The following is a 13,817-nucleotide window of genomic DNA, read 5'->3' on the forward strand; positions in this document are numbered from 1 at the left end:
CCTGGGAATACTGCCCTTAAAAGTCATCACAATGACAAATGTTGCAAACAACTTTTTCCCTTGTTGCATCTCAAAAGGATATTAAATCTCTAGGGGCTCTGTGTTCAAGTGTAAGATGAGCTGCAAAGTCATCCGTGACATGATTAGGATCGCCTCCAGGTAACGCTGCACATATTGGACAAATCTGAAATGAAAGCAGAGAAAGCAGATTTACTTATCGATAAACATTGATCAGGTATCTTTCTGGATGAATATTTTATTGTAATTTTTACCCTGACCAGGTTTTAACCAGGCAAAAATACAGCAGATCCTGAACTAGTGTACAGCGTGGAGGCTGAACAAGAGCCACAGGCCTGAATGTGGTGACTTTCCACTGAAGCAGACCATTTGTCGGGGTCAGACAGACAATTCTAAACACACAGGTCAAATTGGAGCTCTGGCAAATTCGTCTGCATGGTCTAGCAAACTATTTTCCATAAAAAAGTTTTTCAGTGTGCCATTTAGTGCACGTTCATGTCTAAGTCCCAACTGACTGGTAAACGCTGAGACATAATCTTCCCTAAAGTAACCTAGACTCGAGGGATAATCACCAAACAAGACAGCACAGCTCTTATTAAAAATGCAACTGCACAAACTTAAACACTCTGAATGAGGTACAGTAAGACAGACAATGACAACTGATAATATGCAAATATGCTCTATTAATTCTGAATGGGACTTCTAAGATGGGAAAGGGGGTAAAGATAATTTTTAGAACTTTATTTCCCAGAGGGATGGGAGGCAGGACAAAAGCTTGTGGTCAGAGCAGAGGAGGCTTGAGAGGTTGGGAGTGTAGTTTCTGAAACAGCAGTTTCAACAGAGATGGTGAAATAGGAGGCAGAAGGAAAGGACAGAAAGAATGTGGAACTTTCAGGGTTGAAGCCCTTACTTTTTCAGAAATCCAACTGGACAGATGATGGCCTAAAAGTGGAAGCCAAGCCCTGAAGTATGAACTTCAATCTCAAAGAACAGAGCCAAGAAGGAAGGTCTGAGCTAAGAAGCACAACCAAAGGGAGCCCCAGGACCTGGACGGTGGAAGGTTTTGGCCTGTGCCCCTCTAGGGACAGGGGAGCTGAGGGCAGGATACAAGATTCAACCTTGCCATTGTATATGTCATATGCCTAAGTACTTTCACTGGGAGTAAAACCAGGCACCTGACTGACCTTACTGTAGGCTCACTGCTTACAGAGGCAAAGGAGAGGAGATGGCAGGAGAAAGGTGAGACCTGAAAAGACAGTAGTAGGATATGGGGGAAGACAAACTAGTCTGATTCCTAGAGCCTGAGTGAACACAAATCCCTGTCTCTAATGACTAGAAATCGGAAGTCCTGGAGACCACTGTGATCCAGTTCCTCCTAAAGTGCAAACAGTCAGCTGTCCTGATGATCTGCCTCAGGACTCTGAGAAACAGCCTCAAGAAGACTTAAAGATGCTCAAGAAAAAAACACTGAAGCACGGACGTGTGCAAAAGAACAAGAGAGGTCACGATGGGATGTACCTCTGAGGCAAAGGAGAGAAAGAAGCAGACAGACACGCTTATGCTTTTTCCAGAAGATGCCAGAAAGATGGTCGTTTTTTCTGTGTCAGAGAGAAAAGCAACTGGATCTGTTTATGTTTATAGATAATCAACTCTCTCCTTACCAGAAAGTTGGTTTTTACTGTGTAGCTTCCTGTGCTGTGTGACACTGTGGGGTAGAGTCTGATATACTTATTTTACTTTTCACATGTTTCTGCCTTGTCTATAGATTGTAAACTCTGAGAAATGCAGGACAGTGTGATTTCTTTCTTTGTGGGAACTGTGACCAGATTTGTTAAAAGCAAAAAGATCGACATGGTTTAGACAAGCAAAAACAATCTCCAGTTGCAAGTATAAGATTTTTATCCAAACAGAAAACAAAGGAAGGCATCTTCCTTCTAAGGTACTTCCCTTTAGATTGGTCTTTGGATAAAATCTACGCATAACCTGAACTGCACAAAGAAGACAGCTACAGAAGTTGCAGTCCTCTGATGATGAAAGTAAATGGACTGAGCTGAGAAAAGTCTCCTTGAGAACATGCATTCCTGGAAGGAAGACAGAATAGGGAAGCACAGATACCAAACATACTAGGAATGTCCTAGTAAGACTGATAATCTCCTGCAAACTAGAAAAGCACCCTTGAGTTAGAGATGTAAAACATAAAGAAAAATCAAGATCCTTCTATATACTACTGTCTGTGAATTTCAGTTCTGTGACTTCGAATCTTTTAGATTTTACTATAGGGGTAAGGCAGGATGAAGGTATACAGACCGCTCCATCTAGAGAGCAATAAAACAGAAACAAATACTTCCTAGTAATCTGGGGTAAAGAAGCACTGGGGTGGAAGGGCCACCTAGCTCGGCAGCTGGCACAGGAGAATCAGGAGACTAGATGAGAACCAAATGGAACATGGTGCCACCCCTGGGTCACACGAAGTTAACTCAAATGAGGACCTGGAAAGGAAAATGAAGTGTTGATGGGACCAGAGGCCACCTTGCAAGTTTTTAGATTTTATGCTGAGCAAGTGAACTCATGTTTCAGGAGAAAAACTTTGGTAACTCAAGGTTGTACTTTCTGAGACAATGCAGGGAACAAGAGGAAGAGGGAAAAACAAGAGTGAAGTGGGGCAGGAGGAACAGAGATGAGGTGAGAATGGAAAGAGGCAGATGCCACAGTGCACCCAGGGGCACGAATGCAGCATATCTCTGAGTGCATCTTTACTTCCCCAAGACAGCACCTAATATTTTTTACAAGACAGGCAAAATTCACACAAAAGATAAACTACTGACCCTAAAATTATGAGTCTGTCAACGCTGATATTTATCATATTTCTACTGCCACATGATACAAAAGTACCTATCATTAGGACAAGAAAAGTCCATTAATTTACATTAACTGAAAATTATGACAATTAACACTGTAAATCAACTATACTTTAATAAAATACAATTTTTAAAAATCACAACAATTTGCTGACATTAAGGCTGACTGAATTGGCCTAAGTGTTTCCTAAACTTGGCTAAGGATATCATTCACCTGGAGCATTTGTTAAAAATAGAGTTTCCTAGACCCCTGCCTAGAAAGTGATTCTAGGTTTGAGAATCTGTATTTTGAGAAGGATCCCAGTTAGTTTATAGTTAGAAAGCTTGGTAAACACTGCTTAAATATACAATGGTATTGCAAAATAATACTTTACCCTGTTGTGTGAAACACCAAATGTTGTCCCCTGCTACCCGCCCACCTCCTTATTCACAGATGTCCTTGATATTCTCAGTCTTTGCTTTCCCTCGAGTATTTCCCCTCTGCTTCATCCTGCCACTGAGAGTCACTATCAGTCCTGCTTTTTATCTGCAGCACCTGTGGGAGCCTTTACCAATGTGCTGAGGTAAGACTCCAGCCAAAAACGTAACAGAGTTTCCATTTTTCCATATGGTCCCAGTGCATGATGGCCAGCGAGCAACCAGTCAGTGCAGATCCTTAATATGGGTGGTCACCTGTGTGACCAGTGTCTAGAACACACCTCCTGAAGTCATTAGGTAAAATGCTATAAGTCACTACTGAACTTACAAAACCTTTTTCCCTATGACAGGTTATGTGCATAAAAAAAATATAAAATCAGCTTGCTTTTAAGCCAGCCCCCACTACAATTAGCAACCAGTCTAAATCAAGTTTGGATTTCCCCCAGCCTCTTTCTTGAATTGGAACACCCCCTCCAGATGGTGTTCTCTGTCTGGCTCTGTTCAGTGCTTTAAAACAAGAGAGGAAGAGTTAAGTTCCTAAGATGTGGTGAGTTCTCTTCCTCTCTCCCTCCCCTTTTTTGGATAGACTTCACAATATGTTTTTTTGCCGGTTTTGTTTCCTGCTACAGAAAAATGCATTAAAAAAAACTGCTTATGATCCAGCATAAAACCTGGAACCTAGACTGCAGCATTAGAGAAATTGGTCTTTCACTAAATCACTCAGCACCTGCTGAGGAGCCAGGTTGCTTCTTCACCAGCAGGACGATCCACTTTGATGCACCATCTTCCCAGACCCCTTGACTCTGCCCTTCATCTCAGATCCTGGGACACCATCCTTCTTCTCAACAGCAAATGCCTTAAGTGAAATAACCACCTTGGCAATCAGCACTTCTTGACTAGGTTTCTGGATCAAAAGCTTGATTTCTTTGTCTGTTCTAATTTTAGATCCATGAGAAACATTTCCCTTTTGAGAATACAGGTTCAAAGGCTGTGATTTCCCTACCTCATCTTCTACTATTACTTTCTGATGACACTGGATGTCTGAGGCATCATTTCTCTGATGACTATGCTCCTGTAACAGGGAGCAAACGCTTCGAGGTAAATTCTACCCTTTCTGGATTCATGCTCATCTATATAATCATTATGTTTAAGTTCATCATGTTTCAAAAGAACTACAGAATCACTCAAAGCCTACTACCCTTCCCTTCCCAACTGAGAGCTGAGATGGCCTGAGGATGGAAAAAGGCCATTCCTGGGTACTGGGGCAAGCACTCCTACTCACTGTCCACCAGACCAGGTGGACAAACACTCTGGTTTTAAAGGTTCTCCACTATCTGGCCCCATTTGGCGCATTTGATTTTGTTTCCCACCCCAGTCCACAACAATCGATGACTTTCTATCCTCTCCACCTACCATGTTCTTTCTATCACTGAATCCTGGTTCATGCCTCTTCCCTCCGAGTAATGCCATTCCTTCCCATTCTGTCCACTTTTTGAAATAACACCCATTCTCAAGGGCTACCTCAATTCACAAAATCCTGACTCCTTTTGGCATTTTTCTCCAGTTGTGTCAGAAAAGCCAGTTTGCTTTTTAGACATGCCGTAAGGTGCATGTGGGTAGAGGTCCTGTTTTAAGTTTACTACGCTGACAGACTTCCCTGGTGGCTCAGACGGTAAAGCGTCTGCCTACAATGCAGGAGACCCGGGTTTGATCCCTGGGTCAGGAAGATCTCCTGGAGAAGGAAATGACAACCCACTCCAATATTCTCGCCTGGAAAATCCCTTGGACAGAGGAGCCGCTTAGGCTGCAATGCATGGAGTTGCAAAGAATCAGACACGACTGAGCAACTTCATTTTCACTTTCATGCTGACAGCCATCATGCTTTATATTCCCAGAATCTGATGACTTCAAAAAGCGTTACTTCACATGACGTATTAGAAGCAATGTTCCTGGTTAATGCTTGGAGAGACACACTGAGAACATACAAGGACATACAGGGTCTTGAGTAAGACCAACAAATGCTTCCCTGTCCAAGCTGTCCTTAATAACCGACCCAGGCATGACCTAGAACAGCCTTTCTTCTAACATTATCCGTCTGGGGGCAAAGAAGTGGAGTAAATACTGTGTTCTATCGGTTTCCTCAATTAGAGCTAACAACTCAGTTAATTTTTGCTCAGGCACCCCCACTTTTTCTTACACAAGGCCCTCTGCAGCCCCTACTCCACGTTTCCCTGTCAACTCCTTTTCCATTCTTCATTCCTTTACTACAGCTGTGAGTCAACTTATGAAGTTAATCATGGTTGAAAAGATCACAATACCCTTGTCCCTGAGGATTGACAAGTTCTAAAGCAAAATCAAAGTGCAGTGAAGAAGCTGTCTGTTGCCATAACTCTACTGTCTGCAGAAAAGCTCTGCTTATTTCTTCTTTATGTGAATGTGCTTTTTCCTTCCAGTAATCAGACAAGAAGAACACATAATTCTCCTGTGTTAATACTACACTAACTTTCTAGCATAAGGTTACTTAGGCCTTCCCAAGCTAGCTTTGAAATCAAAGTTCACTTCATGAAAAAAACAAAAAACAAAGTTCACCACTTGATGTGTTCTGCCAACTTATATGCTTATCATGCTCTCAGTTCCAAACCAGGTGTCTAAAGGACATTTACAAAAACAGCCTCTTTTAAAAGTTGGTGTGGGTCTTCCATTTTTTAAACAAAAAATGTCATAAATTCAAATAAAACATTTAAGTAAAGCCTTATGTGTGTCATTTAAGATAGGGGCAACTCTTGAAGTGCAATAAGCACACTTCTTTCTGTGCTGCTCTTTTCAACTGGGTCCTAATTTCCATTAAGTTAAAGGACTTATGCTGTCAAGTCCAGATAAGCAGGTAAAGTTGAAGTTCTGACAGGTTATATTTGTTATACTGTATAGTTTTGCTACATGGATTAACTACTTATGTATTTACTGAGTAAATATTTAGGTACAATTTATGTCTGGGGCTTCCCAGGTGGTGATAGTGGTAAAGAATTCATCTGCCAATGCAGGAGATATAAGAGACAGAGGTTTGATCCCTGGGCTGGGAAGATCCCCTGGAGAAGAGCATGACAATCCACTCCAGTATTTTTGCCTGGAGAATCCCCATGGACACAGGAGCCTGGCAGGCTACAGCCCATGGGATCGCAAAGAGTCAGACACGACTAAGCAGTTGAGCAGCACGTCTGGGACACAATTCGTGTCTTCCTTTTTAAGGGGCTCTTAAATTCACCTCTAGAAATAACCTAGGCTTATTCTGTAAAGCAGATTTTCTGGTCATCTGCAGTACAATGGGGGTGTTTCTGGTTTTGTTTTTATTTATTTGATTGTGCAGGATCTTCACTGTTCTGTGCAGGATCTTCACTGATACATGTGGGATTTAGTTTCCCAACCAGGAATTGAACTCTGGTTCCCTCACTGGGAGCACAGAGTCTTAACCACTGGACCACCAGGGAAGTCAGTGGGGGTGTTTTTAACAAAGTTTCTTTTACTGAAAAGTGATGATCCTGGAGAAGCTGTTAGAATTTAAAACCATGACACACAAAACCCCTTACATGCATTACATTTTAATCCTCATACAAAAAGCCAGAATTGACATTCTACTGAGTTAACAACTGCTAAGGCTAACTGATAACTCCAGGGTTTTGGCTTTCTTGCCAACTTAAAAGTAGTTTATCTGATCAAACCTGCATATATAATGAAAATAAGACCGAAGGGTGAAGTTTTGCTTTGAGAAGATTCAAAAAGTAGAAAATCTGTGCTACATGGGCAATAACCCTCTGGGCCCTTCTCTAGAAGCATCTAGCTTGTAGCTACATGCACCTTAGCCATCTGTCCAACACAGATACAGGGTCTTTCAAGAGCTGAGGGAGCACACTGTTTAACTCAATCATAATCTCACTTCCTATTGTTGCACTGGAACACTCAAATTAACTCATAATTAAGTATGAGCTACTTCGTACTGAATTTATTTTTCTCCTCAGTTCTATTTTCCCATTTTAATGCTTGGGTTGGGACTGTTGCCTGCTTCCAAAGAGCAGCATTTAGAATGTTAGGGAGTTGTTGTTAAACATAAAAATTCCTGTTTTCCTTTACATTTTTATCTATGGTTTAAAAGTACTAAATAATTAAAGTTTTGGTTTCAAACATGTTTCCTGACATAAATTTAAATCCAATGTGTATACTGATGTGTTGGGAACTCATAAAACTTGAAAAAACATCAATTTAGCCATAATGAAAAATAATTCCAAAGTGGTCAGAGCAGTCCCATTTCTTTATCCTGTTCACAGGTCACCCTGAATGTGAGCAATTATGCCCATGAACACTTAGAGAAAAAAAACCCCAATGTAAGCTTGACTGTTGCTTCCTCGGTGTCAGTGATAAAGAATTCACCTGCCTATACAGGAGACTTGAGTTTGATCCCTGGGTTGGGAAGATCCCTGGAGAAGGAAATGGCAACCCACTCAGGTACTCTTGCCTCGAAAATTCCTGGAGAGAGGAACCTGATGGGCTACAGTCCACGGGGTCGCAGAGTCGGACATGACTTAGCAACTGAACAACACAAAGCTTTACTGTTTTCATCCATCCTTCACCTGCAGGCTTAGAGAAAGAAAAGGAAAGAGGCATCTTGTGTTGTTAAGTGGTGTTGGAAAGTACCTTCGAGCCACAGGGGGACAGGTACAGGGAAGGCTGCACCCAAAGCCAGAGACAATTTTAGTGAAAACTCACAAATGACTCTACCTAAGTTAGTTAGGGATTATACTGCTTATAATGAGTTTAAACTAGAGTCTGACAATGACAGAAGCTCTGTGGGCTCCTCTTCTCCAGAGCTTAATGATGTCAATAAGGCTGAGTCTGGTAGGATTTCCTGGAAAAAAACCACCTCAGCTGTGAATACCAAGATTGGCATCTTAAAGTAATTTTCTTAACCAGTTTTCTTTTTTTTTTAACCTGAGGAGCACAATGGGAAAAGAAGGGGTACCAGGAGAAGAAGAGACAAAGTGGAAAAGGGCTTAAGAAACTTCCAAGTTACCTTACAATTTGCCAACAGCTGTCAGGGGGCTCCCATCTTTAATTATACCACACTTTCTACACATTTTTATGCATGCTTTCCGAAAAGAAGCTCCATTACTAGGCACTACCTTGAAGTTAGCTGTCTGGACACTGAACTAGACAAACCAGGGTTTCACAGGACAAAGAAGAAATCAAATCAGTGGCCAAAGGAAAAAAACTCAAAACTAATGTCTCTACGTGCACTGCTCTCTTCCCAGCACTCCCCTTCATACTGGGTGCTTCTCCCATTCTGCAAACAGCCTACTCATATCCCCTATGGGAGTTTATTTCAACACAGAGGAAGGTACAGAGCAAAAAAAACCTACCCACAGTAACCACATATTCTGAAATACTAGGCACAACACTTTCTTGGAAAAGCTATCATCATCTGATTCTCACAATATTTTAAAAGACTGCCCTTCTGGTTTTCACATCACCTAAAGGAACTAATTTCTCATAGAAACATCTTTTAAAATACCATGACACCCATATAAATAGAATTATCCTCGAACAACCTAGAATCCCCAACGCACCTCCTATCATTTCCTTCCCTGCTATCAATATCAACTCAAAAATCTACTGGGAAACCAATGGCTATATCACCGTTTGTTGTTGTTCAGTCACTCAGTTGTGTCTGACTCTGCGACCCATGGATGGCAGCACATCAGGCTTCCAGTCCTTCACCATCTCCTGGAGCTTGCTCAAACTCATGTCCATTGAGTCAGTGATTCCATCCAACCATCTGGTCCTCTGTCGTCCCCTTCTCCTCCCGCCTTCAATCTTTCCCAACATCCTGGTCTTTTCTAATGAGTCAGTTCTTCACATCAGGTGGCCAAAGTATTGGATTTTCAGCTTCAGCATCAGTCCTTTCAATGAATATTCAGGGTTGATTTCCTTTAGGATTAACTGGTTTGATCTCCTTGCAGTCCAAGGGACTCTCAAGAGTCTCCTCCACAGTCCAAAAGCATCAATTCTTCGACGTTCAGTCTTCTTTATGGTCCAACCTTTACCTCCATACATGACTACTGGAAAAACCACAGTCTTGACTAGATCGACCTTTGTTGGCAAAGTAATGTCTCTGCTTTTTAATATGCTGTCTAGGTTGACCATAGCTTTTCTTCCAAGGAGCAAGTATCTTTTAATTTCATGGCTACAGTCACCATCTGCAGTGATTTTGGAACCCAAGAAAATAGTCTGACACTGTTTCCACTATTTGCCCATTTATTTGCCATGAAGTGATGGGACCAGATGCCATGATCTTCGTTTTTGAATGTTCGTTTTTGAATGTCGAGTTTTAAGCCAGCCTTTTCACTCTCCTCTTTCACTTTCATCAAGAGGCTCTTCAGTTCCTCTTTGCTTTTGCCATAAGGTTGCTGTCATCTGCATATCTGATGTTATTGGTATTTCTCCTGGCAATCTTGATTCCACCTTGTGCCTCAACCAGCCTAGCATTTCACATGATATACTTTGCATATAAGTTAAATAAATAAGTAGGGTGACAATATATAGCCTTGATGTACTCCTTTTCGAACAACCAGTCCATTGTTCCATGACTGGTTCTAACAGTTGCAAGATCTGCATACACGTTTCTCAGGAGGCAGGTAAGGTGGTCTGGTATTCCTGTCTCTTGAAGAACTGTCCATAGTTTATTGTGATCCACACAGTCAAAGGCCTTAGCGTAGTCAATGAAGCAGAACTATATGTTTTTCTGGAATTCTCTTGCTTTTTCGATGATCCAACAGATGCTGGCAATTTGATTTCTGGTTCCTCTGCCTTTTCTAAATCCAGCTTGAACATCTAGGAGTTTGTGGTTCAGCTAGCTGCTGAAGCCTAGCTTGCAAAATTTTAAGCAGTACTTTGCTAGCATGTGAGATGAGTGCAATTGTGTGGTAGTTTGAACAGTCTTTGGCATTGCCCGTCTTTAGGACTGGAATGAAAATTAATCTTTCCGAGTCCTGTGGCCACTGCTGAGCAGTTTTCCAAATTTTTTGCTTTGAGAAGTCCATGAACAGTATGAAAAGGCAAAAAGATACCACCCTTAATAACCGAGAATATTACTACTGTCTGATTTTAAACAAGTAAATGTGCTCAAAATAACTATTATTAAAAACGTGCAGTTAGCCAAATACTAGAGATAGAAAAAAGTGATTTATAAAATAGAAAGTGTTCTGCATCAAAGGGAATGAAAAGCACAAATGGTAAAAGTACCAAATACCAGTCTTCTGTAACCTGTCTAAGTGCAGCTGAGCAGCAGCAAGATAGCTGCCTGCAGCAGAGGTATTTTTCAAGTCCTATGTTAATTCAATAAAATACCATGGTTAGTTCACAGAAAAGCAGACTACACAAGCAGTAACAGTTTAAAAACAGCCTATTTTTAAAACAAAGTGTATTTGGCTTTTAAATGCTTATTTTTCTTGATTACCTGCTTATAAGAGTAAATAGTCAATTATAATATTTAAGAAAATGTACAAGATTGTATCAGCAGGTTTGTAAAAATTATGGCTTACATCACTATTACTGCTCCTAATAAGGAAATACCTGTGTTGGGAAGTTACCAGCTCTATATGTCTACATATTAAAATGGTCTTTCAATGAAATACAGATACTACATTGATGGTCAAAATTTAAAAGTCCCATATACAACTAAAAAATATGTAACTTCTCATAGCCCTGATGTATAAACCATATCTGTCACATTATTTCGGTTTGCAGTTTATTTCATCTAATATTAAGAATCAAATGCATCTAACTGTTTATACACAAAATGCCACAATGATGAGGGTAATTTCTATTCTGTGCTCTATGATTCCTTTTAATTGACATTCAATTGTCTAAATATTAAATAAATTATCAGCTAAAACAGATTATTCTGACTCACTAAAAAAAGGTTTAAAAGACCTTTTACGTCATCATGTTTCTCCAAAAGAATAAAATTGTCTAAAGTCTGATTATGGAGAATTTCTAAAATCATTCTTTTTCCTTGACTTTTATTTTATTGTTTAATCAAACTGGTATAAATGGAACACAATACAACCATGCTATTATTACAAAAACATCTAGGTCTTTACTAAAATGGGAGGGGCTGTATCACCTGCATGGATGAAAGAGGACCTCAAAGCAGGAGACTGCCCTATGCTCCTTTCTGGAGATGAAGAAAACAAAGAGTAAACCAAATGAAAATCAGAAAGTGAAAAGCTTGCAGCAGGGAATACTAGAGAACTGATGTGGCTATGAACAGCGCAATACACTGCAACACAGATTTCTAGAAGTGAGAAGAAAACTTTGGTGAACCCAAAAGTGCTTTTACCTTTTAAAATGTAACATTCTTAACATAAAATTGCAAGAATTTATTAAATAAAGAACTGAAATATTAATTATATATCATTAATTAGAGGTAAAGGTACTTTTCACTTAAAAAACAACAATAAAAATTCCTGAAGGCTTTCTGATAAGCTGCAGTGCCAGTCAGCAAATGTGAGACTTAAGAAATTACCAGGAATCACGCTTAACGTTTTTATGTTCCAGGCTTTCCTACCACGTTTCTTGCACACTCCATGGCCACCTCCTCAGCAGATTCTTCATGTTTGCACTCCCATTTCACCTCCAGTGCTCACTTCTACTACCAGCTGATAGATTTTGATAACTACGTACTACTTCCGTTCCTACTTCTTCCCACAACCAAAAACTAGTTAGTTGTCCCAATCTACCTGATTTCATAACTATGAGGGGTTTTAAGAACTTGCCCTTAACTTCAAAAATCACACTGTTTATCAGATTTGGTGTTTATAAAAAGACTCTTGAGATTATACCCAATCCGCTTGAAAAATTTTAATCAGCTTCACTATGCATTCTATGTCGTGTTGTTTTTCATGATATCTAGTTTTGAAGAAGCCTCCATATCCTCACATCAAAAGCTCAAGTAATTGGAAATTAACCTTAAGAAGGGAGGGGAATCTTAGGTGAGGGCCTTAGAGTCCCAAGTTGAAAAAAATGAGGCAAAAATACAGATGACTACAAAGCTATTAACCTTCCATAGACTTTCGTATTAGCTGTGCCAGGCAGTAATGAACACTCACTAATGATGACAGTAACATTTACAGTGATATACCCTCCTGCCCCTAAAAGTTCCAAAGGGAGGATGGTTAGAGGAGTGAGGTCCCAGGGGACGGTACAAGCTGGTGGTGCAGAGGATCGGTGCAGTAAATGCATGGGCAAAGAAGGACAGCACTTTGAGCATGTAGAAAGAAAAATATGAGCAGGAATAGAAAAGGAGATACAGTTATTATGTGACTCTTAATCCCTTACCTACCAGAATGACATGAGTCACTACTGAACTCCAGAATTCAAAAATGTCTGTTTACCATGACTTGGCAAAACAGAGGAAGGGAGGGTGTTGAGAGGGGACATACAGTAAAATCAGGTGGATATTTACATGTAACTGTAACACATCAGAGCTCATAACATGCTTCACATATATACCTAGAGGCATTCAAAATACTTAACTGGCATGTTATCAGCAGTGATCCTTAAGCACAGACCCCTGGCAGTATGCCACATGTGGTACACCTGCTGAATGCAGCCCTGGATCTGGGACATGACCTACTTGGTTCAAAGAATCAAGCATGCTCGTACCAAAGATTCTTGTCTGCTTGTTACTTTTCACTTTGAAATGTCTGGTATTCTATGAATGGGAACAGAGGTAGATGCAGGGTTCATGCAGACTAAGAGCTGATGAGGAGGGAGAAATCCTTAGAGTATTCCACAAATACGAATATGAAAAAGTAGTATGGCCACTGCCTTGAGCTATGTTCCCAAAGTTGGGGAACTAAAGCAAGGCATATAATTGAATACAACTTATGAGAGACAGAGCACAAAACCTATGTGTAGATGGTATTTAATTTTCAAACAACGTGTATCAGGCAGGTACAAAGGACTATAAATAAATTGTATTTACTTTCTGGAAAAATAAAGGCAAAGCTGCTGGTGGTTAATTCTCATTTTTAAAAATGAACAATTTTTCATTCATAGAGAGGACTTGAATTTTCACTGGACTCTCCAATTTTAGATATGGAAAATGGACACATTGTCCTGTCCCAGTGGGGTGATGAAAGTACAGTACAATACTAGGGTCTATTGGCTAAGACAATGATTTTAAGAATGCCTGGTTTACAACTGGGAAACTGCCTTATTATGATAAATAAATATTCAAATACAAGAGAATTTAAACCAAAGAGAAATTATTCCAACTTTTCCGTGTAACCAGGGTAGACACACAGTCAAATCATCATTCTTCCCATTGTTATCTAGGACTGTTCCAGAAGGAAGCAAAATCACCTTTGCAGAATAAAAAGAACAAATTAAGTCAAATGTGACAATAGTGTTCTGAGGTTCCGCAATGTGTAGATGAGAGCACTTATGAGCTGTTAGGAAAATTTGATTTGA

At 40.2% G+C, this 13,817-nt stretch overlaps 1 protein-coding gene across 1 annotated transcript in view; it reads right to left on the bottom strand.

The window, feature by feature from the left end:
• The window catches only part of KCMF1 (potassium channel modulatory factor 1), a 79,039-nt gene that overhangs the window by 11,884 nt on the left and 53,338 nt on the right, over positions 1-13,817 (bottom strand). Inside the window, exon 4 of the mRNA XM_027555564.1 lies at positions 83-184. Within this exon, the coding sequence (XP_027411365.1) occupies positions 83-184 (102 nt within the window). The remainder of the gene's footprint in view (positions 1-82; positions 185-13,817) is intronic.

The sequence above is a fragment of the Bos indicus x Bos taurus genome, chromosome 11 (genome assembly GCF_003369695.1).
Source record: "Bos indicus x Bos taurus breed Angus x Brahman F1 hybrid chromosome 11, Bos_hybrid_MaternalHap_v2.0, whole genome shotgun sequence".
In the NCBI taxonomy this organism is placed as follows: Eukaryota; Metazoa; Chordata; class Mammalia; order Artiodactyla; family Bovidae; genus Bos; species Bos indicus x Bos taurus.